General features: G+C 40.8%; 1 protein-coding gene across 1 annotated transcript in view; it reads right to left on the reverse strand.

Annotated features, from left to right (window-relative positions):
* Nucleotides 1-20480, reverse strand: part of Hat1 (histone acetyltransferase 1) — a 42746-nt gene extending 22266 nt beyond the window's left edge. Inside the window, exons 1-3 of the mRNA XM_038337034.1 lie at nt 20411-20480; nt 18685-18789; nt 1154-1229 (exon numbers count right to left, since the gene is read on the reverse strand). Of these exons, the coding sequence (XP_038192962.1) occupies nt 1154-1229; nt 18685-18789; nt 20411-20417 (188 nt within the window). The 5' untranslated portion in view covers nt 20418-20480. The remainder of the gene's footprint in view (nt 1-1153; nt 1230-18684; nt 18790-20410) is intronic.
* Between the last annotated feature and the right edge of the window lie 3130 nt (nt 20481-23610).

Raw genomic sequence — 23610 nt, forward strand, 5'->3', positions numbered from 1 at the left:
CAGAGCAAGTTTGAGGACAACATGGGCTACATGAGAGTCTACCTTAAAACAAAAAACAAAAAACAAAACTAGTTAAAAGCTGAATCCAAATGAAAAAAAAATCAGTGTTCATTAAATTATTTATTTCAACTTTCTAAATAAGGAAAAAAAATAACTGACTACATTAACAACAGATATAAGATTTAGGGAATCAAAGAATGTGCTGAATATCCCAGGACTTATCTTTTTTTCTTTTTTCCTCTTTTGTTTTTTTTTTGGGGGGGGGGGTTCGAGATGGGGTTTCTCTGTGTAGCCCTGGTCATCCTGGAATTGAATTTGTAGACCAGGCTGGCCTCAAACTCACAGAGACCCACCTGTCTCTGCCTCCAGAGTGCTGGCATTAAAGGTGTGCGCTACCACTGCCTAGCACAAGGACATATCTTTAAAGTTGTTTTTAAGGTCTGAGATGATGGCTTAATGGGAAAGAGCACTTGTTGCATAAGCTTAATGAGCTACGCTTAAATCACAGCACCCACATAAAAAGCCAGGTCTCCGTGCACGTGCCTGTAACTCCAGTGTTGTGGGGAGTAGACAAAGGAGAACAGCCGGCACTTGCCGTCATTGGCCTAGCTCCAGGTTTCATTAGAGACCCTGTCTCAAAGGAATGAGGTAGAGAGTGACAAGAGTAGAATACCAACATCCTCCTCGTCTGTGCACTCCTATGTACATGTGTGTGCACGCACAAACATACACACATAATTTTCTTGAATTGTTTACTTAATCATCGAGTAATACCTGGAACTTTGTAAATTTGGGGGGTTATGCTATACTGGAAGTAGTATCACAAGAGGTAAAACTAAAAAATAATAATGATAAATTTGAGTCCTGGATTATCTGACTCAGAACTCCAGCATTTTTTATGTCCTTAGGCAACTATTCAATCCCACCAAAACACAAAGTAGCAAATATAATACAGTGAGAATTAAAAATACAAGTTTATAGCAGTAAACAGTAGATATTACATACATAGTGCTCAATGCATAAACTATTGTTTTAATATATACATATATTTTAAGATAAACTACATGATAAAATGAGAGTAAAAAAATAAAATCTAAAAGACAAAATAGTTTCTTGCTTTTAGACACATTAATTTAGCAAATATGTTACTTACTCATCCCCAAAGAGCTGATGGGTATATTCAGGAAAGAAAGTTCTAATATCATTCTCAAGATCTTCAGGAAAACGAACTGTTCAAAAGAATAAAATAAATAGACATTAAAGGTGACAAACATTTCTATTTCAAGAATTGTACTATAGTTAGGAAACTACTAATATTGTTCTTACTTAAAATATTTCTCCTCTTTACATGATTACACTAGATTCTCAAGAGACTGTTGAACCCTGAAAGCTTGATGATACTAAAACTTCAGCATCAAAACCCTATTTATTCTAAAATTGAGAGACACGGTACAATAAAAACATATGAGTTAGATTTTATTTTTTCTATATTTAAACACAATGAAAAATATAAGAGGAAAACAAATTCAAAAGGATACTGAGATAAGGAAAACCACAGCACATAGGAAATAAAAAACAATACTGTACAACACAGTCTAACAAGGACAACCTAAGCTTGATGTCCCCAACATACCATCATTAGAGAGAGAAAGCTATCACCGTGCGTGTACTGCTGTCAGAGACCACTACACAGTTGGTTATCTCCTTCCTCTTTATTTGACTTGTAAGGCTTGAACTCAGATATCAGGTTTATCCAGTTTAAGCCATTTCATCAGCCACCATCATTGTTTTTTGACTGTGAGATGACATTTAATTTTTTATTGTTGCCTTCCCCTCTTAAAAATAATACTGCTTGGAGGCTGGAAAGATGTCTTATCATTTAAGACTTGCTGTCCTTCTAGAGAACTTGGGTTCAATTCCCAGCAACAAGAGAGTAGATTACAACTGTCTGCTAACTCCAACTACAGGGAATCCTATCCCTTCTTCAGGAACCAAGCACACATGTGGTACATATATATATACATGAAGGTAATACAATCATACAAATAAAAATTATTTTTAAAATTAAATTAAAAATTATGCTGCATGAGCCTAGAGACACAGCTCAGTGCCTAGTATGACCAAGAGATCCTGAGTACAGTCCCTACACTGCAAAACAAGCAGGCAAATAAAATGTTGGGACGATACTCTTATACATCTCTAGCACTTTTATGCATATGTAAGAGGGAAAATATTTGGTAGAAGAGTAACAGCACTGATGTTTCTTTTTTTTTTTTTGTTTTTTTGTTTTTTTGTTTTTCGAGACAGGGTTTCCCTGTAGTTTCTAGAGCCTGTCCTGGAACTAGCTCTTGTAGACCAGGCTGGCCTCGAACTCAGAGATCCGCCTGCCTCTGCCTCCCGAGTGCTGGGATTAAAGGCGTGCGCCACCACCGCCCGGCCAGCACTGATGTTTCTTTATTCTTTCCTTCTTTTCCTTTTTTTTCCCCTTAGAGGGTTTCTCTGTGTATGTAGCCCCAGTTGTCCTGGAACTCACTCTGTAGACCAGACTGACCCCAAACTCAGAGCTCCACCTGCCTCTGCCTATTAAGCAGGCAGTCTTCAGGGTCAAAGTCATTCACTGCATGCAAACTGTCACCTAGAAGATCACCACTTTACAGAAGAGGGAACTTTAACTCTGATAGCTGTCTTTTCAAGGGATTAACATCACTCACTGTGAGAAAGACCAACATCATTGATGACTCATGAAGCTTTCTTACCTTTTCCTAAACCTACTCAATTAAAAAAGATTGTTTGTGTTTTTTGAGACAGGGTTTCTCTATGTAACAGTCCTGGCTGTCCTGGAATTCACTCTGTAGACCAGGATGACCACAAACTCAAGAGAGATCCACCTGCTTCTGCCTCCCAAATACAGGGCATGCACCACTACTGCCCAGCTTCAATTTTTAAAATTTATAACTTAAAGAAAATACAGGACAGAGAAGTTTCAAGAAAACACAGGTAAGGCAAATTCAGAATGTAGATTTGTCTAGTAATTCTATACAGTGACTTTATTCCCCCAAATAAACTTAATGACCCAGATAAATAAACTAATGACCCTGTACATAGGAAAGACCGACAGTTCTAAGAAAAAGGAGATTAAATTACAACCCAATGCAGAGCAGGGGACTAAGAGTGCAGCTCAGAGCTAAAGTGTTATCTATTAGGAGCAAGGTCTTACTTCAGTTCTCAGCATCACACAAAGAAAAATAAATGCAAATAAATAAAGTACCCTTGACTAGACCCTGCTTTAAAAAACTTTTCTGACGTTCTGGTTGTGAGCCCAGTTTTTAACAGCTAAGCCACCTCTCCAGTCCATTTTTTTTAATTAATAAAGGAACTTGAGGACAGCCAGAGAAACCTAGAAATTACATATTAGCTCTGATAATGGCATGATTACATGAACATAAGACGTTTGTAGGAGACATACTATAACAAGCATGACAAGTATGTACAAAAAACTAATTTCAAATAATTCACCATAAATACACAATAAAGCACGTAGAGTCATGTTCAAATCAGAAAAGGGCTGGGGATGTAGCTTAATCAGTAAGAAGTTTAAGGTTGGTTCATAAAAGCCCAACAATGCATGTCTCGGGGCCAGTCAGCTGGAAGAGTTCCAGGAAAGGTCCTGGCTAAAGTCCATTTGGGTAGTCAGTATTTAATATTTTAATAAAGCTTGCTTTAATTTGGCTCAAAAAAAAACAAACAAGTTTAAGGTTGAGTATGACATGAATGAACACACATGGACAAACTCTAGGATAACAGAAACATTAGTATTTTTAAGTCTTTAAATGCAGTTATGGTAGCACAGCAAGCAATCAAACCCAAATAAGCTGTCCATGACACTATAGACTCAATTTATAAAAGAGGAAGAATAAATGTAAGTGATGCATGATAAAAATACCTAAATTATAATATAAAAGGAGTTATTTAGTGATGAACTATGAGTAACTTTTATTTTTACTCTTTGTTTTGCCCTTTCCAGAATTTCAGCAGAACATATTACTCCAACAGGCAGAAAGTTAGTAAGATGTTGAAATAAGCCTGGTGTGGCAAGTTTCCCAGCACAGTGGAGACTGAGGCAGAAGTAGTGCAAGTCCATGGACAGGCTGGGCCACACAGTTCTAGATCAGCCTTGGCTATGCCATAAGGCCTGTCTCAAAGCAAAACAATACTAACCCCTCACCTGTAATTTTAGAAAAAATGCAGAAAAGATATACCTTATCTTCTTATTAGCCACAGAAAAATTAAGCTGGGAATTGTGGCACATCTCCTTATAATCCCAACACTTAGGAGATGGAAGCAAGAAGATTAGAAATTCAATGCTAGGTGTGGCTACATATTGATGTCCAGGCCAGTCTACATGTACCCCTACTTCAAAACTAAGGAATTATCAAAACATGAACTTAGTCAACTTTTAAATTTTAATGACTACGGCGACATAAGGAAGAATCTTACACTTGAATGCTTGGACCCTAGTTGGTGGAGCTGTTTTAGGAAGGACTAGGAGGCATGGCCTTGTTCGAGGTATAAATAACTGAGGGTGGGTTCAGAGGTTGCAGAAGCCCATACCAGACGGTTTCCCTCTGCCTCCACCTTTTAGATAAAGTATAAGCTCTCAGCTACTGTTCCAACGCCATGCCTGCTTACCTGCCTGCCACCATGATTCCCGCCACGATGACCATGGACTAACTCTGAAACTGTAAGCAAGCCTCCAATTAACTGTGTTCTTTTTCAAGTTGCCTGGGTTGATAGTTTCCTGCTGAAAGACTACATTTTCCAGCTTCCTTGTGGACTACATACAGAAGTTATTTCTGCCCCTGTAAGGGGCCACATCACATCTTCCTCTGTAAGCATTTTTCATCATCCATACACACTGAGTGACAAAGTACCCCTCACAGTGAACAAACAAGGTCCCAGCCTAAGGTCAAACAAATCCTCTCTTTACAGATGCCTTTTAATAATCTAACATATGGTGTCAAAGACCTGGGATAGTAAATCTGTGCCTACTAATGGCTCAAGTCCACTCATGGACAAACCGTCTGGCTCTCTCATACACTTCCACGCTGGGAGCAGGCCAGGTAGGAGCACCCTTTCTCTCCCACAGCCCGCCCTTTTCACTGTGTCTCTACCCTTTATCTCTCATCTTGACAGTCTGACTCAGGTGGTAGGCCACACTGCATTTGAGCAGAACACACACAACCTAAAATGCTGGGACAAGGCAGTCGTAGACCTCATTCAGAGGTACTTACTTAGGTTCTGGGATCACTGGAGCTTTCTTAAGGTCTGCTCTGTAGAAGGCACAACAGAGTTTCTACCAGCTGGAAAAGTTTAGCTGAGAATCCTGAATTTCCACTGGCCTACTACTCAATCAACCAAAAGCTGATAACCTTTCACTAGCTCTGCAGCTCCTTAGAGTTGTATAGGTGGGGACACTCCCTTACTTTCCAGGTGCATTTGGCCATTTCCAGACTTAGAGGATGCTATGAACAGCCAGGCACTGGACCCTGTCTGTCCCTTGGTCCTGAGCACAGCCACAGGTTCCAAATTTTCTGTACCAAAAGAAACTCCTTTGGCCTATTTGAGGGTAAATTTAAAGGAGCTCAAATTAGAACTAAAACCTTTCAATGTATATCTGGCTTCAATATACACTGGATAAATGGCCACTGCTGGCCCCAATTCAGAACATTCAATTACCTAAACTGATTTAGATAACCACGTAAGATAGAATGGTTGCCTGGTCCAAGTCCCCTCCCCCATATTAAGTCACAGTTCACTAACTTTTTTCAAGGCTCTGGTTTAAAGCCATACCTAGAGCCAAAATCCCTGCTGCTGTTATACTGGGAACCCAAACTTGTATCTTAATAAAACTTTTACCTTATGCTTTTTGCCTACTTGTGTTTCTACCTCTCCAAACCTAAAAAAATCCTGCATGTACTTTAACAGCCAAGAGGTAAAAATACTTTGGGTTGTCTGCTCCTATCTACAGACAGAAACAAACTGGTTACAGATACGTAGGTCACTGGGTTCAGTCTACAGTGATTTAATGTCTTTTGGGTATAGATACTATCAAAAAATTGTTTCATGCTGCTCCTATTCTACTGGGAAGGCTGGCTCTAGAATAGGATTTTGGACCATCTGACCCAGACCCAAGCATGTTTGTTTAAAAGCTTCCTCCAAAGTCTCTGACCTGAGTGAGGCAGGCCACCTGACTCTGTGACAGGGAGGAGAGCAAAACAGAGCAGCCCAGGGACAAACACTTTGTGCATGAGAGCTGAGAACTACTCTACTTCTCATAGAGGTTACAAATGGCAAGGTAACTCTGTGCTGTGGGACAATGGTCTGTACCCTGTCACTTGTAGTGTTTTAATGAAACACTGATTGGCCAGTAGCAATACAGGAAGTATAGTGGGGTGACCGGGCAGGAAGTAGAGGCAGGGCGACGAAAACAGGAGAATTCTGGGAAGAGGAAAGACTGAGTCTGCAGTTGTCACCAAACCAAGAGGAAGCAAGATGAGCCTGCCACACTGATAAAAGGTACCAAGCCACATGGCTAACACAGACATGAATTATGGACTAATGTCAGATGTAAGAATTAGTTAATAAGAAGCCTGATCTAATAGGTCAACCAATTTGTAATTAATGTAGACCTCTGTTTGTTTCTTTGGGACTGATGGCTGTGGGACAGGGTGGGACAGAAATCTCTGTCAACAACTCTTTGAGTCCCCCCCCTTTTCTTGGTTTTGTTCATTATCTTTAAAGCTTTTGTTAGAATTATTAAGTTCACTGAGTGTAATTTTAAAAGAATGTATAGATAACTTAATTAGCTATAAATTACCATGTTTGTAACTTAGATTCAACACTTGTTTAAGAAGAGGGCCTAGGGCTGGAGAGATGGCTCAGCAGTTAAGAGCACTGACTGCTCTTCCAGAGGTCCTGAGTTCAATTCCCAGCAACCACATGGTGGCTCACAACCATCTGTAATGAGCTCTGGTGCAAGTATACATGCAAGCAGAACACTGTATATGTAATAAATAAATAAATCTTTAAAAAAAATAATTTAAAAAAAGACAAGAGGGCCTAATGGCCTCACCTTGGAGTACCATGTGGCTGATGACCTAGGTCCATCTTGAAGTAACAACCATGTATCTTGTTGCCATCTTGGTATCCATGTGACTCAACCATCCCTTCTCTTAGGTTAGAAAAAGGGCATGCCATGTGACTTCACCACCATCTTGGTTAAAATGACCATATGCTATATATAAATCAACTAAAGCAATACCCATAAAACAACTAGATCCACTGAATCCTCTGTTTATCCTTGTATCTCTCTTTTATTAGCCTAAGGAGCAACACCAGGCTTCCAAGATGGTTTGTTTTGAAGCTGTCATTAAAAAACTGGCATTTAGTACAAGCACTTATAAAAGAATCAGAAAAATGAGGTTCCCAGGCTCTCTGTGGACAGTATTTATGTTATGATTTTAAGTTTATTTTGATACTAAAGGATTTTTAATTCAGGAATTTTTATTTTGTGTTTGTTTTCAGTTTTTCAAGACAGGGTTTCTCTGTGTAACAGCCTACTTGTTCTGGAACTCACTCTGTAGACCAGGCTGGCTTAGAACTCAGAGATATGCCTGCCTCTACCTCCCAAGTCCTAGGATTAAAGATGTGTGCAATCACCAACTGGCTAATTCAAGTATTTTTAAGGCTCCAAACTTAGTAAGAATAAAAACTATAAATTCCTAATTTTATAAAATGCACCAACTTGGCCAAAGGTGGTGGCACACACCTTTAAACCTAGCAATTGGGAGGCAGAGGTAGACAAATCTCTGAGTTTGAGGCCAGCCTGGTCTACAGAGCGAGTTCCAGGACAGCCAGTTACACAGAAAAACCCTGTCTTGAAATACCCACCCCCACCAAAAAAGAAGGAACAACTTGTTATAAACTGTTAAAGATAATCAAGACATGCAAGTTAATGGTGGTCAGTCACTGTATAAATGATCAAAATATTTAATGTACTCAGAACTGTTTGCAGTCATGCTACATATAAATGTAATTTATTTACAGGGACAAGCTTGGAATGAGAGACCAATTTTTTATTTCCCATCATATAGTTTTCTGTTACCTCCTGTCATACAACATTCTGTATATGTTGTCAAAATTAAGCCTGACACAAGTAAATCAAAACAAGTTTAAATTTAAAAATTTAATGTAAAATAATGTTCAAAATCATGTATAATTTTAAAAATTGGTTATAAAAGATTGAATGCTTGAGTAAAATGAGTTAAATTTACAATATACTTGTGTTAAGTTTCAAACCCAGGGGACTAGGGAGATTGCTAAGCAGTTAAGATCACTGCTGCCCTTCCAGAGGACCTGGGTTCAATTCCTAACACTCACAGCAGCTCACACCTATCTGTAACTCAGTTCCAGGGAATGTGACACCCTTGCACCAATGCACATAAAATTTAAATAAAGTATTACTTAAAAAGTTTCAAACCCAGGACAAATGGCTGAGGTGCCTATTTAACATATCAAAGCAGACCTCGCCTCCAGGTTTTCCTATACCCCTCAGTGCTATCTATTACAGGCTATGGCTGACATAGCCTGCCCTCTACTCCTGAACTCTCCAACCTAGAGGCTAGGCTGCCCTCCCCAGAGGCTGTTTCCTATACTATCCAGACATTTTGGTTACCCGCCCCTTTTGTACCTTTAGGCTCCTGGTTGCTACACCTGGTTCCCCTCTCTCCTTTCTCCCCTCATAGCCTATTTCAGTCTGGTCATGTCTACTCTGGGCTTTCTCAGATGTCCCTGTCTCTGCCTCTGGTTATGCTCTCTCCCTTTTCTCTACAATATACTTTCTCCTTCACCATACCTAGGAACAGTCATGTCCTTTCTTTTCCTTGTTATTTTTTTTTTTTTCATTCAACTTGCATGGCAGGAAATTCCCCAGGCTCAAGTAGTTCCCTTGGATAGAGGACAAGTTTCTCTGGATAGAGCAGCATCCCACTAGAGTTAAGTTGCAGGTTAGTCTCCTTACATCATGCACAGGAAGTAAGACCTGCCTGAAGTAGGGGCTTCTGCCTCTGGCTGCCTGACCAGCTCCAATTGCAAGGCCTGACCATCTCTGGCTTTAAAGGCCAAACAATCAAAACAAACATCTTCCTTATGTGTCTCATATGACAAGAGGGATGGATTCTCTTGCCTAATAGAGGATCTCAGAGTCTACACCCATATCCTGCGTATCTCAGAGAGGCAAGAAGCAACTATTCTGCCATCAATGTCTTCTGAACTGACATGAGAACATGCTGTGAACAGGGGAACCTTATAAGACCTGCATACTAGTTCAATTAGTCATGCCCTTTACCCTGTCATAATTCTTCCTCTCAGCAAAAACTAATTCCAGGGTCTATACCCCAACCATCCATGTTCCCTCATTAAGGGAGGATGCCAGATACTCTATCATTAAACTTACAGCTTTGGAAAGTTATTCAGAATATCCAAGCAATGTCTTTTACAGTTGGTTTTGTATCTGTAGAATCAACAAAAGAGTCTATTGATATCCCAAGCCTTTGTGTTCTTCAGGAGGAGATGACTTGGAGATTCTCTCCAACCTGAGCTCACCCGTGGTGATCAAGACTATAATCTACTTTTTACCCAGACAGCACTCTAGGACCTTAAAGCCTACAAGAAGTACACAGGCCTTAGTAGTGATGTCCGTGGATGTTTTCTAAGACATTCCAAAAACCAATATTTATTAAAGCTCATTTAATTTGGTTATCTTGCTTTATAAATTATGACTCTAAACAATTTTTAAATAGAATGATGTTAAGAAATATGCTTACTGCTGATGGTATGTGGTGACCGATTTGTCCATTTGCAGGAGTAAAGAGTTGGCTTTAGCCTTCTTTGTTAATTCAATCTATGACGTATCTTACTTACTACAAATTTGACATGAAAGCCTGGTGGTGGTAGCACACACCTTTAATCCCAGCACTCAGAAGGCAGAAGCAGGCGGATCTCTAAATTCGAGGTCAGCCTGGTCTACAAGTGAGTTCCAGGACAGTCAGGGTCACAAAGCAAAACCCTGTCTCAGGAAAACAAAAACAAATTTAACATGACTGCTTCCATCTTTCAACTGCTGGTTGAGTGCTTAGAATAGAAATGTAAAGATTTTTTTAAAGGTTCTTTTAAATAGGGCTAATTTTAGAAAATTTTGTAAAGCGAATCATTTATTCTTGATAAAGCAGACACTATCTCTAGAAGTATACTTTTTAAACTGAAAATTAAAAATCATTTCTTTTTTGGGAAGTACAACTACAATTACATTGTCTCTTGGAATATAACAATTTGATGTTAACAAAAATGTATTGTCATGTTTTCAAATAGTAGATATGGTCATTTAAAGTAGTAATCCCAATTTCAAAAAATTTTAACCTTATCAAATTGTTTCTAACCAAAAAATTTTGTTTTACTTAAGATGTTTTTATTAAATAGTACTGTTAATATTTAAGACAAATATACAAAGTATATCATATGTAAAAGCAAAGAATATCATTTAGATACTTTCTGTTCAGATTCATTCCTTGAATGCTGCTAGTTTGACTTTGTACAAATGCTTCCACGTGCTTGTTACTTAGGCATAAGTCTGACGTAAACAAACAGCTAATTAGCTACCCTACTACCTACAGAATTCTGGTGCATGGTCCAGCCAGTTCTTTTTTTTTGTTTTGTTTTGTTTTGGAGACAGGGTTGGCCTGGCCTGGACTGGAAGTAGTTCTTTTTTTTAAAAAAATATTTATTTATTTATTATATATACAATATTCTGTCTGTATGCCTGCAGGCCAGAAGAAGGCAGCAGACCTCATTTACAGATGGTTGTGAGCCACCATGTGGTTGCCGGGAATTGAACTCAGGACCTTTGGAAGAGCAGGCAATGCTCTTAACCACTGAGCCATGTCTCCAGCCCCTGGAAGTAGTTCTTGTAGACCACACTGGCCTCAAACTCACAGAGATCCTCTTGTCTCTATCTCCCGAGTGCTAGGATTAAATGTGTGCACCACAGCCGCCTGGCCCGGCCAGTTCTACTAACTGCATTTAACTCATGCTAATCTGACGGAAAAGTTTTCCTCGTGTAACTTTGTGTCTCCACAAAGTTGTACAGTTATTACCGCCTGACTTATGCTCTGGATCCTTGCCAACTGTTAACTTTCATCATGGCCCTTGATGGACCCTCTTTTGAAGTACTCTTAACTGCTGCTCCCATCACTCTTCCGTCAGCCTTGAAGCAGTTATTGAAATGCTCCCAAACCCTTAAAAGCAATTTGGGTGACCTCTAAAAGGGGACTAATGGGCCATCCAACTCATCCCTTTTCTTGCCTCTCTGGACACTGTTTTGGGGACTCAGAACTAAAACAGCTGGACAGAAGCCTTCTTTGCATCAATTACTCCCCTCACCAGCTCAGATCAGCTTAACATCTTTCAGGACCAGCTCAACTCCTTGACTGCTGCAGCACTCCACAATTAAAAAGGACCAGATATAACTCCTGGGATGGGATTTGTGCTCTCCTCCATGAACATGCTGCTTCCAAACCAACACATCCTAACTGGTTTGAAATGGGGCCTACAGACAGGGACCAGATTTCAACCACAAGTCTCCTATGTATGGGCTCTGGTTCTCTCCCATTTTGGTTCATCCTCTTGCTCACTCCTTTCCTCCTCATTATCCTCATACTTACATTTTTACTCTGTCTTTTAAATGTTTTACTTACTGAACTACATCCTCTACCTGTTGTAGAGTATAATTTTAAGGTGTGTTACATTTGTTTATGCTCTGGAACATTTGTTTAACAATGTAAAGATGTGTTGCTTTTGTTTACGCTGTATTTGTTTAACTCTATGAAGCTGTGATTCTTTGCCTGTTTAAAACACTTGATGGTCGGGGGCTGGAGAGATGGCTCAGAGGTTAAGAGCACTGGCTGCTCTTCTGGAGGTCCTGAGTTCAATTCCCAGCAACCACATGGTAGCTCACAACCATCTGTACTGAGATCTGGCGCCCTCCTCTGGCGTGCGGGCATACATCGAGGCAGAATGTTATATACATAATAAATAAATAAAAAAAAAAAAACACTTGATGGTCTAATAAAGAATAGCAGGGCAGGAGCAAGGATAGACAGGGCTGACTGGCAGAGAGTATAAGTAGAAGGAGAACTCTGGAAAAAAGGAGGAGCAAAAAAGCAAGAGAGTAGGATGTCAGGGGCCAGCCACCTACCAAGTAAGAAAAGGAAAAGCCCAGAGCCAAAAGGTAGGTGCGGTAATTTAAGATAAGAAAAACTGGCTAGAAACAAGTCAAGCAGGCCAGGCTGTGGTGGAGCAAGCCTTTAATCCCAGCACACGAGGCAGAGGCAGGCGGATCTCTGAGTTTGAGACCAGCCTGGTCTAAAGAGCTAGTTCCAGGACAACTAGGGCTGTTATGCAGGGAAACCCTGTCTTGAAAAACGGGGAGTGGGAGAACAAGGGAGACGGGATGGGACAAGTCGAGCTAAGGCCAGCCATTTCTAAGTAATAATAAGACTTCGTGTATATTTATTTGGGAGCTGGGTGGTTAAAAGAAAACAAGCAAAATGTTCCATCCAAGTTTTTCCAATAGCTTGTACCCCTCAACAGTTCCATGTTTTTAATACACCAGCAAAAAGATCTTGTAGATGCTATAGGGAAACTCTAGCTGAAAGGGTCCTTCATCCCTTTCACCTCAGGCCAGATGCAATTCTTTGATTAGTCCTCTATTTTCTCCTGTTCCCTTCCTTTAACGTTCTGTAGCTCCCTACTACTTCCATAGCTCACCTGGCAATAGGAGCAGCCACTGTCATTCCGAGTCAACTCTGCCTACTTTCTCCCACCTGTTCCTCCCATTCCTTAACCTTCCTGGCAAATCTCATTTGTACGCTGTAACCAAATCATCCGCTTATAGTTCTCTAATAATAACTTTCCAAATCTCTTCACAGACAGATGGCACACTGCAACCGATCAAGTTAACCCCCAGTACATTACCAGAGGATCCCTTCTTCAATGGACTCAGATCTATTCCCACCACTGACAAAGACCCTCCTCAGCGAAAAAAAAAAAAAAAACAGCTACAACACCCCTGCCCCCTGCCAGACATTCTCAATATCTTCTGAGTTAGAAATGATAGTTTCCCATTGAAAGACATTTCCCAGTTTCCCTTGCAGACTATAGAAATCATTTCTGCCCATCCCATCTTCCTCTGTTGCTATCTTGGCCATCCATACACATGGGTGACAGTATTTCCTCACTGTGAATAAACATGGTCCCCTAAGGTCAGACTAAGCCTCTTAAAACATCCAGCATCTCCACAGCTGCCTAACATTGGTTATGATGTCTCTTAGCAAAAGAAAAGAAACTAAAACAGAAGTTGATATCAGAGCCTGAGATATTCCTGTGACAGGCCTGACCATGCTGCTTGCTGGAACAATGCGGACTCTGGGACTTTGAACTAAGAAAGTTGTTGACTGCTTTAAGCAGGGCTAAATGGAGCATCCTAACGGAAGAGTTGGAAGAAAGCGGTGCTGAGAGCAATGTAGAATATGGAGGCCCCAGTTCAAGAGGTTTCTGAAGGGACCAACATTAGCAACTTGGCTAGAGACTATTCTTGTAATATTTTGGCAAAGAAACGTGGCTTCATTTTGCCATTGTCTTAAGATTGCTGGAGGCTAAATTGAAGAGGTTTTTGATTAATGGCAATAGCAGAGATTTCAAGACAGCCTAGTATTGGCTATGTCGCATGGTTATTAGTGATGATTATGCAGATCTACAATGAAAAAGAGAAAATGGGACAAAAAAAATGTAGTTTGAGGGGGAAAAGAATACCATGAAATTTTAATGTTGGAGTCAAATCCTGTGCTCAGAGATATATGAACTTTAAGAAAGGGTTTAAGGAGAAATGGAATGAAGAAGTGGTGCCCTGTGGTAGTCTGAATGTAATCGGCCTCCATAATCTCATAGGGAGTGGCACAATTAGGAGGTATGGCTGTGCTGGAGTGGGTCTTGTTGGAGGAAGTGTGTCATTGTGGGGGTGGGCTTTAAGGTTTCCTATGTTCAGGATACTGCCCAGTGTCTCAGTTGACTTCCTGTTGCTTGCAAGCCAAAATGGAGCCAGCACCATGTCTGCCCTGTATACTGCCACACCCCCCACCATGATGATCATGGACTAAAACCTTTGAAACTGTAAGCAAGCCACCCCAATTAAATGCTTTCTTTATAAGAGTTGTCATGGTCATTATGTCTCTTCACAGGAATAGATACCCTAGCTAAAACATGCACCCAGGACAAGACCCCACCCAGCTAAGCTTCCAACATGTTAGTCAACAAAGGAAAGCACCAAGTCAAAGCTTATACAAATATAATTCAAGGAGGGGGGCAAGTTCCAGCCTGGCAGCAGAACTTAGCAGCTTTAGTGAAGTGTTCTGGCTTCCTCAACAAAAATATAAAAGCTGTGGAATGGAACGTCCTTAAAGGTTAAAGAATACTGCTGAGACCCAGAAAGGTCATTGTACGAAAGTTATAAAAATGAAGCCTGGATTATGTTGAAGACCCCAAGATGTTGGAGATGCAAAAGCCATGAGATATCTTCTGCTAAGGAGAGTTGCACAGAGGATGTTGAACCAGCCCAAAAGACAGACATTTGTTGCAGTCAACAAAGCTGAAAAGAGTGGGAGATCTCAAGAACCCTGTGACATCAAACACGTTAGGATTTGGAGTTTGCCTTGCTAGATTTCACTTTTTCTTTGGCCCAGTATTTCCTCACTATACCTACCCAACCCTCCCTTTTGTAAAATATATTCTGTGCCACTGTATGCTGAAAATATGTAATTTAAGTATTTTGATTTTACAGGGAACTATAAGACACTGCCTTGAGTCTAAAAAGATACAATTTTGGGACTCTTTAGGGTTGAGGCTGTAAAAAATGATGGGCACTTTTGCAGTTAGACTCTAATACATTTTGCATTATGCTATGGCTACAAGCCTATAGGGGCCAGGGAGTGGAATTTAATTATTTGAGTGAGAATGGCCTCCACAGGCACATATATTTGAATGCTTGGTTCCTAGTTTAGGGATTGTTTAGGAAGGAATCAGTGTGACCTTGTTGGAGGAGGTATGTCAGCAGAGGTAGGTTCTGGGATTTCAAAAGTCTATGCCAGGCCCAGTCTGTCTCTGACCCTTGCTTGTGGATCAGATGTAAGTGCTCAGCTACTGTTCCAGCATCATACTTTCCCGCCTGCTGGCATGATCCCCAGCATGATGATCATGGACTAACACCATGCAACTGTAGCAAGCCACCAATTAAATGTTTTCTCTTACAAATTGCCTTGGTCATGGTGCCTCTTTCCAGCTATACGAGTGCAGTAACTAAGATACTACCTAAGGCAGACTAATCCACTGACAAATGGGAGTACTTTCCCCTTATATGCGCAAAGACATCAAATCTTTAAGTACCCGTTTCTCCCAGTAATTTTCCCTTGTCTGATATTCTTGGTATCAACATATGAGCATACCATTATCCTTTCCTCCAACCTTTTAAATCTTGTCCCACTAGAGAGGCCAGTTAAGAGCTTATTGCTCTTAAGCAGTTTGGTCCCAGCACACCACATCAGGCTGCTTACAACTGCTTGTAAATCCAGCTCCAGGGAATCACCCTTCTTTGGCCTCCATGTGCTCAGATGCGTAGATCCATGTAAATAAAAATCTTTTTAAAAATTATCTTACAGGGAGCAAGCAGTAGTGGCACACACCTTTAATCCTAGTATCACAGGGGCAGATGGATCTCTGTGAGTTCAGGGAGCCTGATCTACAGAGCAAGTTTCAGCACAGCTAGAGCTACAAAGAAAAACCCGTCTCAAAAAAAAAAAATATCTTCTGATAAGATTAGTATCTGATAAAGTAGATGTTAATATAAAGCAAGATGAGCTACAGAGGGGACAACAAAGATGAGATGTCCTTATGACTACAGATGGAGGAGAAATATTTTATAACAGTTATAAACTCAAGGATAGCGATGCAGCTCAGTTGGTAGACTGCCTACCATGTGTAAGGCTCTGGCTTTGATTTCTAGTACCACAGAAACTGGACATGGCTTCACACACCTATAATCCCAATAATACACAAGTGTCAACCTAAGGATTATTAGAGCGCTGGTTCTCAACCTTCCTAATGCTGCAATCCTTTAATACAGTTACAATAGTACAGTTAATACCATAAAATTTTTTAAATAATCTTTTTTAAAATTAATTTTATGTGCATTGATATGACTGTGAGATCCCCTGGAACTAGAGTTACAGCTGTGAGCTGCCTTGTGGGTGTTGGAAATTGAACCTGGGGCCTCTGAAGTAGCAGTCAGTGCTCTTAACCACTGAGCCATCTCTCCAGCCCCATAAAATTATCTTTGTTGCTATTTCATAAATATAATTTTGCTACTATTATGAATCACAATTTAAATATCTGATATGCAGGGTATCTGATATTTGACCTTGTGAAAGGGTCATTCAACCTCCCCAAAGGGGCTGTGACCTACAGGTTGAGAATCACTGGATTAGAAGATGTAGCTCAGCAATAGGAGGAATACAAATTATCAAGATTAACATGTGGCTGGAGAGATGGCTCAGCAGCTAAGACAATGTGTTGATCTTGTAGAGGACCTAGGTAGCTTCCCAGAATCCACATGGTAGCTCACAACCATCTATTTCAGGAAATCGAACCCTCTCTTCTGATCTCCAAGGGCACCACGTACACATGTAATGAATACTAGGGCTCTTTGGAGAGATGTTAATTCAGGACTATGAAGACCTGAACTTGGATGCTAGAGCCCTCAAAACAAGCTGTGTGGTCTACATGTACCTGTGACCTCAGCGTTTTGGAAAATGGAGGCAGGAAGATAACTGGGCTTGCTGGCTGCCAGGTTAGCAGAAAAAAATGAGAGTTCCACACATAGAGATATACCCTGCCTCAAAGGAATGTTAGAGAGCAATGAGGGTAGAACATTCCATAAACATCCTCCATGTGCATCCATAGACACACATGTGTATATGTACAAACATAAAGACTTCTGATTACACCCCACTACACAATAGCAAAAGTATAATTAAACCAAAATCAATGTTGACAAGGATATGAAGAAATTAGAACTGTGTTCATTATTTGTAGTATTTAAAATGGTACAGTAGCTATGGAAAACAGTTATGGCAGTTCCTTTAAAAATCACAAATACTGAAATAGAATGCACCTTTAAACCCAGCACTCTGAGTTCGAGGATAGCCTGGTCTACAGAGTGAGTTCCAGGACAGAAAAACCCTATCTCAAAAAACCAAAACAAAACAAACAAAAAACAAAAAAGATGAGCAACTTAGCAATTACTAAGTATTTCCTACATGTTAAGTGTATTTGCACTGAATTTCATAACTAAAGTTCCTAACTTTATAACTACATTTTAGAGAGGAGGAAACTAAGATATGGAAAGCAATGTAATATTCAGGATTCACAAACATTATTTTTTTTCTACTGAAGTACATGATTTTAGTAAACTTAGTTTTGCCACAAACTAATTTTCTTTCTTTTTTTTTTTTTTTTTTTTTGGTTTTTCGAGACAGGGTTTCCCTGTAGTTTCTAGAGCCTGTCCTGGAACTAGCTCTTGTAGACCAGGCTGGCCTCGAACTCAGAGATCCGCCTGCCTCTGCCTCCCGAGGGCTGGGATTAAAGGCGTGCGCCACCACCGCCCGGCCCACAAACTAATTTTCAAACATTTCCACTGTGCCCCAAAAGAAATTCTACGCCTACTGTCCCTACATTTAGCCTAGGCAATGATTCTCTACTGTTGGTCTTTATGGATGTCCTTTCTAAACATTTCATACAAATGGAATCATACACTCTGTTGACTTTTCCTGGCTTCTTTTACTTAGCATGTTCTCCACATTGTAGCAGGAATCAGGACGTCATTCCCTTTTACTGTCAGAGTATTCCATTGACTAGCTATAGCACACTTTTTCTTATCAACTGGTGTTTGATCTGAGCTGTTCACACCATTTGGCTATTGGGAATAATACACCTACCAAGTACTCATGTGCTTATAGATGAACAACATCTTCGCTTCTCTTGAACAGACACTTAAGAGAACTGCTGGCTCATATACGTAATTTTTGCTTGTTTTTTAAAGATCTACCAAACTAAGTTATTATCTTATACTGACCACTAATGCATGATTTTTTTCACATCCTCACCAACACCTGTTATTGTCTATCACTTTCTTCTCTTCTTTTCTTTGGTTTTTTGAGACCAGATTTCTCTGTGTAATTTTGGTGTTTATCATTTTTGAAAGCAAGCAAGCGATTATTTTTAAGAAGCTGAGACTACATATACCTGTGACTTTGCCACAGTATCTTTCCCGTGTGCTAAACTGCCATCTTCTGCCTACCCATTCCACAGTGTAACTCGAGACTGCCGAAAATCTCAATTTCACAAACGCAGGAAATTCCAGTTAAATCATTATTCTTAACATAAAACTTTATTTCAAATTTAAAAGGCTGTTATATACACACTCAGTTGCACACATGAAGGCATTCTGAATGACTTACATACCTAACTTCAGTTCAATCGCTGTGTTGGTATTACATTTGTACTCGGCCAACTTCTTCTCCACCGCACTCTTATACTCTACCAGAAATTTCTCCATGGCACCAAATCCTAGAAGAGGTGTTGAAAGGTTGGTTGAAAGTGACTTAAATACCTACAAGCAGGATTTTTATCTGAAGTGGTCTAAGGATGAGCTGGGAAACAGGCTACAACAGTACAGATCACTCTCCATGAACCTTTCAACAAATATACTGCATATGAATACCTCATAAAACGAAAACAAGACTAATCCCACCATGCAGGAGGCTAAGACAGGACTGAGCAGGAGGCCAGTGTAACCTGCATAATGATTATAAATCTATTCCAAGTAATCTCTGCTGTAGAAACTACCTGTAACTATGTACTGCATCCGCCCCATTTCTCATTCAATAACTCAGGCTAAGGAAGGGGTTTAATTGATGGGCACCAAACTAGGCAGTGGTGGAGCTCAAATTTGAATTTTACGTAATTCTCATTATACAGCAACTCTTCTTTGGTCCCAGGGTACCCCAATACCCTACTGGACAACTTCATCCGGTGGAACAATCCTGCCTTAAACACGTGCAAATTTCAAACTACACAGTTTACTAATACTGCCTAACTATAAAAGAGGGGTGCTTAACAATGGAGTGACAAAGTGTGAAGGCACTTGGGGAAAATGACAAGAATCTACCCATTATTTCAAAAGATAGCTAACTGTAAAAGGGAAACTCCATCAAAACACTTCAATGGCAATTCAAACTTTTTGTTTGTTTGTTTTAAATTAATTTTTATTTTATGTGAATTGGTGTTTTGCCTACTTGTATGTCTGTGTGAGGGTATTAGGTTCACTAGAAGTGAAGTTACAGACAGTTCTAAGTTGCCATGTGGGTGCCGGGAATTGAACCCGGGTCCTCTGGTAGAACAGTCAGTGCTCTTTATCACTGAGCCATCTATCTCTCCAGCCCCATTTGGTTGTTTTATAAAGACAAGGGTTTCACTGTGTAGCCTTGGCTGTCCTGAAATTCACTCTGGGGGACCAGACTGGCCTCAAACTCACAGAGATCCTCCTGCCTCTGCCTCCTGGCTGCTGGGATCAAAGGCGTGCGCCACCAAGGCCTGGCAACTTAAACATTCTTAAACCCTGAAGACTGGAAGACTCAAGCGAATGAACCAGAATAAGACAATACTACATACAGTACAGAAGTCCCACTCGCAAAGAGAAGTGTGGCAGTGCAGAAACGTCTTTCCCACAGGATATCCAGAAATGACCTCGGGGATCCTAACGGGTGAGAGACCCAGACTATGCCCAGCACCATATCAGTGCAGTACTGCGCTGGCCCAGAAGCTGACCGCGGCGGAGGTGGGCAGGGCCCTGGGAGGATCAGCTGGCGGGAACGGGACAGCAGTGGGCAAAGTGGAACGGAGCAAAACAGGCCCCGAGGAGGCCCGTGCTCCGCCCCGGGCTCGCCTACCCTCGGGCAGGGCCCAGCGGGCCACGGAAGGCGCGGAGGGCAAGCACTGGGGGCGGCGGCGCCGAGCGCGGCCCACCGGGGGTCAGCCTCGGACGCTCGGTGCCCCGCGACACGGAGAGGCCTTCTAGAACTCTGGCGAAAGCGCGAAAGTTCCAAGCGGCCACTGTCACAGTCGCCTAGACGTTCTTCCCCAGAACCGCCCGCCGCCTCCCCCGGCTAAACTTTTCCCTAGAACTTACCCGCCATTTCCGAGCTGTGAGCGCCCGCGGCTGAGGAAGGACAAATCAACCCGCGCGCTCCCGGGCCGGAAGTGACCGCAGCGACTGACGCATTCCTCCCGCCCATCCTCGGCGAGGCACGAGCCAATGAGGAGAGGAAACTCGGGGCGTGCGGCGGCGGAAGTGCCTCGGGGGGCGGGGCCGGGACCGTGAGAAGGCGCGAGCGGTTGCCTAGCCACCGCGAATGCGCAGATCACCGCTCGGGTGTTCGGCACCCAAGCCGGCGCTCTCGCCAGCGGCTGGAGACTGTCGTGGGAATGAGCGTTAACTCTCGGACAGCTTAAGGCGGTTTTGCCCACGCCCTCGCAGAGGTTGAAAAGCCTTCCCTTTGACCCGAACGCAAGTTTTTAGGTGGAGGTTTCATTCCGAAGTTTTATTAAACTTTTTACTTGTTTCCACTTTTGCCATAAGCCCATTTTAAATACACGTTTTCTCTGTGTATTTTATTCGTATTTCGGAGCTGGGTATTCAGTCCAGTCATGTTTATGCTGGGCAAAACGTTTTGACACTGGCCTATTACAAACTCCCTTATGATTTCAGTATGGTAAGAGTGTCGTGTTAAAGAACTCAGAGAGGGCGGTGGTGGCGCGCGCCTTTAATCCCAGCACTCAGGCAGAGGCAGGATGATCTTAGTGAGTACAAGGGGAGCCTGGTCTACCAGTGAGTTCCAGTACAGCAAGGCCACACTGAGAAATCCTGTCCGAAAAAAAACCAAAATAAGAAAGAAAAGAAAAAGAAGGAAAGGAAAGAAAGAGAATCAGACCAAGGAAGCAAAATTGCCAAATTCATTCTCAGTTTTCTACAGTCTCTGAAGAGCCCAATTCTCCAGATACTCAGACCTCGTATTAATGTTAAACGCTTTATAAAGATGCCCTTCCTAAAGATGAAGATCAGAAAAGGTGGTGATAACACCTTTTCAGTCATAATGTTCAGATAGAAAACTGAAGTCGATGCTATTAATTGTAAATCAGAACCCAGGATAGAGAGAGGACCCATGAAATCACTCAGCAGGTAAGGGTACCTGTTGCCAAGCCTGACACCCTGAGTTTGATCCCCAGGTCCCACATAGTGGAAAAAGGGAATCCACGCCTGTAAGTTGTCCTCTGACCTCTCTGATACATAACACACAAAGAAATAAATTTCATTAAAAGTTAAAAAAACAAAAAATTCTAAAATGTTTTTTTCAAAATGACAAGATTTATCATCTTCCATATCTTAGAACAAGGTAATATATTGATAGTTATTAATTTCATGAATTATTAATTTTGGTCTATATATAATAATGTATATATTACCATAGCCTAAAGAGGATTTGAGAATATGATTGAGCCGGGTGGTAGTGGCACACGCCTTTAATCCTAGCACGCCAGGAGGCAGAAGCAGGTGGATCTCTGTGAGATTGAAGCCAGCCTGGTTTACAAGAGCTAGAAATCCTGTCTCAAAAAATCAAAAAAGAAAGAAAAAGAAAAGAAAAAAAAAGAGAATATGATTGATAAAACTGCAGAATGAGTTTCTACAAAAAAAAAAAAAAAAAAAAAAACCTATGCTGTTGTGTTGTATGTGAGCAAGATCATGGAGCCAAGTAGAATGTTCAGTGACCTATGAGTCCAGTTCTACTCCTATTTTCTGGTTGACCTTGTTTCTTTTACTATACAGAGATAATAATACCTTCCCAGCCACCACACTGAGTTCTTTGGAAAACCAAATGGATATTTATAGCGGAGCCTTGTAAACTCTGACATGCCATGTAAATATGAACTGATAACATGGCATTGAATATAGTAAAACATCTGTCAAAAGCATTTTTCTTTTTGTGTGCATGTGTGTAGAAGGAGGCCGCTTGTTTGTTCCCAGCCACCCGGAACCGAAATAATCACACAGAAACTGTATTAATTAAAACACTGCTTGACCCATTAGCTCTAACTTCTTATTGACTAACTCTTACATCTTAATTTAACCCATCTCTATTAATATGTACATCGCTACAAGGTCATGGCCTACTAGCAAAGTTTCAGCATGTCAGTATTTGGTGGCAGATCTATGGCATCCCTCTCTGACTCTGCCTTCTTCCTCCCAGTTTTCAGTTCAGTTGTTTCTGTCTGCCTAAGTTCTGCCCTGTCAACAGGCCAAGGCAGTTTCTTTATCCATTAATGGTAATCACAGCACATAGAGGGGACTCTCACATCACCTCCCCTTTTCTGTTTAAATAAAAAAGAGGACTTTAACTTTTAACATATTAAAATTGCATATAACAAAACAGTTATCAAGCAAGAATTACAGTTTTTAATTATATATTACATTTTTAAATGAACTACACAATCACAATACCTTAATTAAGAGCAGAAATATACATATAACAAGATTGACCTTAAAATTGTATCAATACCAATGCAAATCTCTATAGCATATCCCCCTTTAAATGTAAACAAACAATTATAAATAATATTTGGGAATATGGGCATAGTTGTTTCTCTCCAAACTGCTTCCTGCTGTTTATTGGGTGAAGTATTTTCTTTGTGGGGGTGTTCACAGCAACCTTTCAGGGGGGTCTCGGTACATCAAACCATATTAGCCTGGAATGAATCCACAGGTTTTCATCCTCTGTGGAGACAAAAGAACCTCTTTTCCAAAACACCATATCCTTAGACCCAAATTCTGAAGTCAAGAAACCTTTATAATATACATGCTGGTTTAGCTTAGCAGCCCATACAATGAAATGTCTCTCTGTACTTAGCTCCTTCACAGTCAAAAATATTCAAAGAAAACACAATAATATACATAATTCAGACTCTCTTTATATATTCCATCTTTACATGGCTTATTTTTCTTTACTCCTTTTAATCTATGACTGTCAGTACTCTGTCTCTTTAAAGACTTTATTTAAATGATTTACTTCTTTTCCAACTCTCTATGCCCTTTTTCTTCTCTCTCCCAAGCCTACATACATTTACCCAACACTATGGCCCATTTAGAGGTCTTTTTTTTATCTGGATTTGTCTTTACTGCATATCTGTAATTTATTTTCTGAGCAGAAGCACCTCTTAAGATGTTAAGCACTTAAGAATCTAAGCTGCGACATTACTAGGTCAAATAAGGTACTGCCTGTGTGCCCCACCCAGTCCAGCGTGGTGGAGATGCTTGCGCCTCTGAGCCATGCACAC

The sequence above is a fragment of the Arvicola amphibius genome, chromosome 7 (genome assembly GCF_903992535.2).
Source record: "Arvicola amphibius chromosome 7, mArvAmp1.2, whole genome shotgun sequence".
In the NCBI taxonomy this organism is placed as follows: Eukaryota; Metazoa; Chordata; class Mammalia; order Rodentia; family Cricetidae; genus Arvicola; species Arvicola amphibius.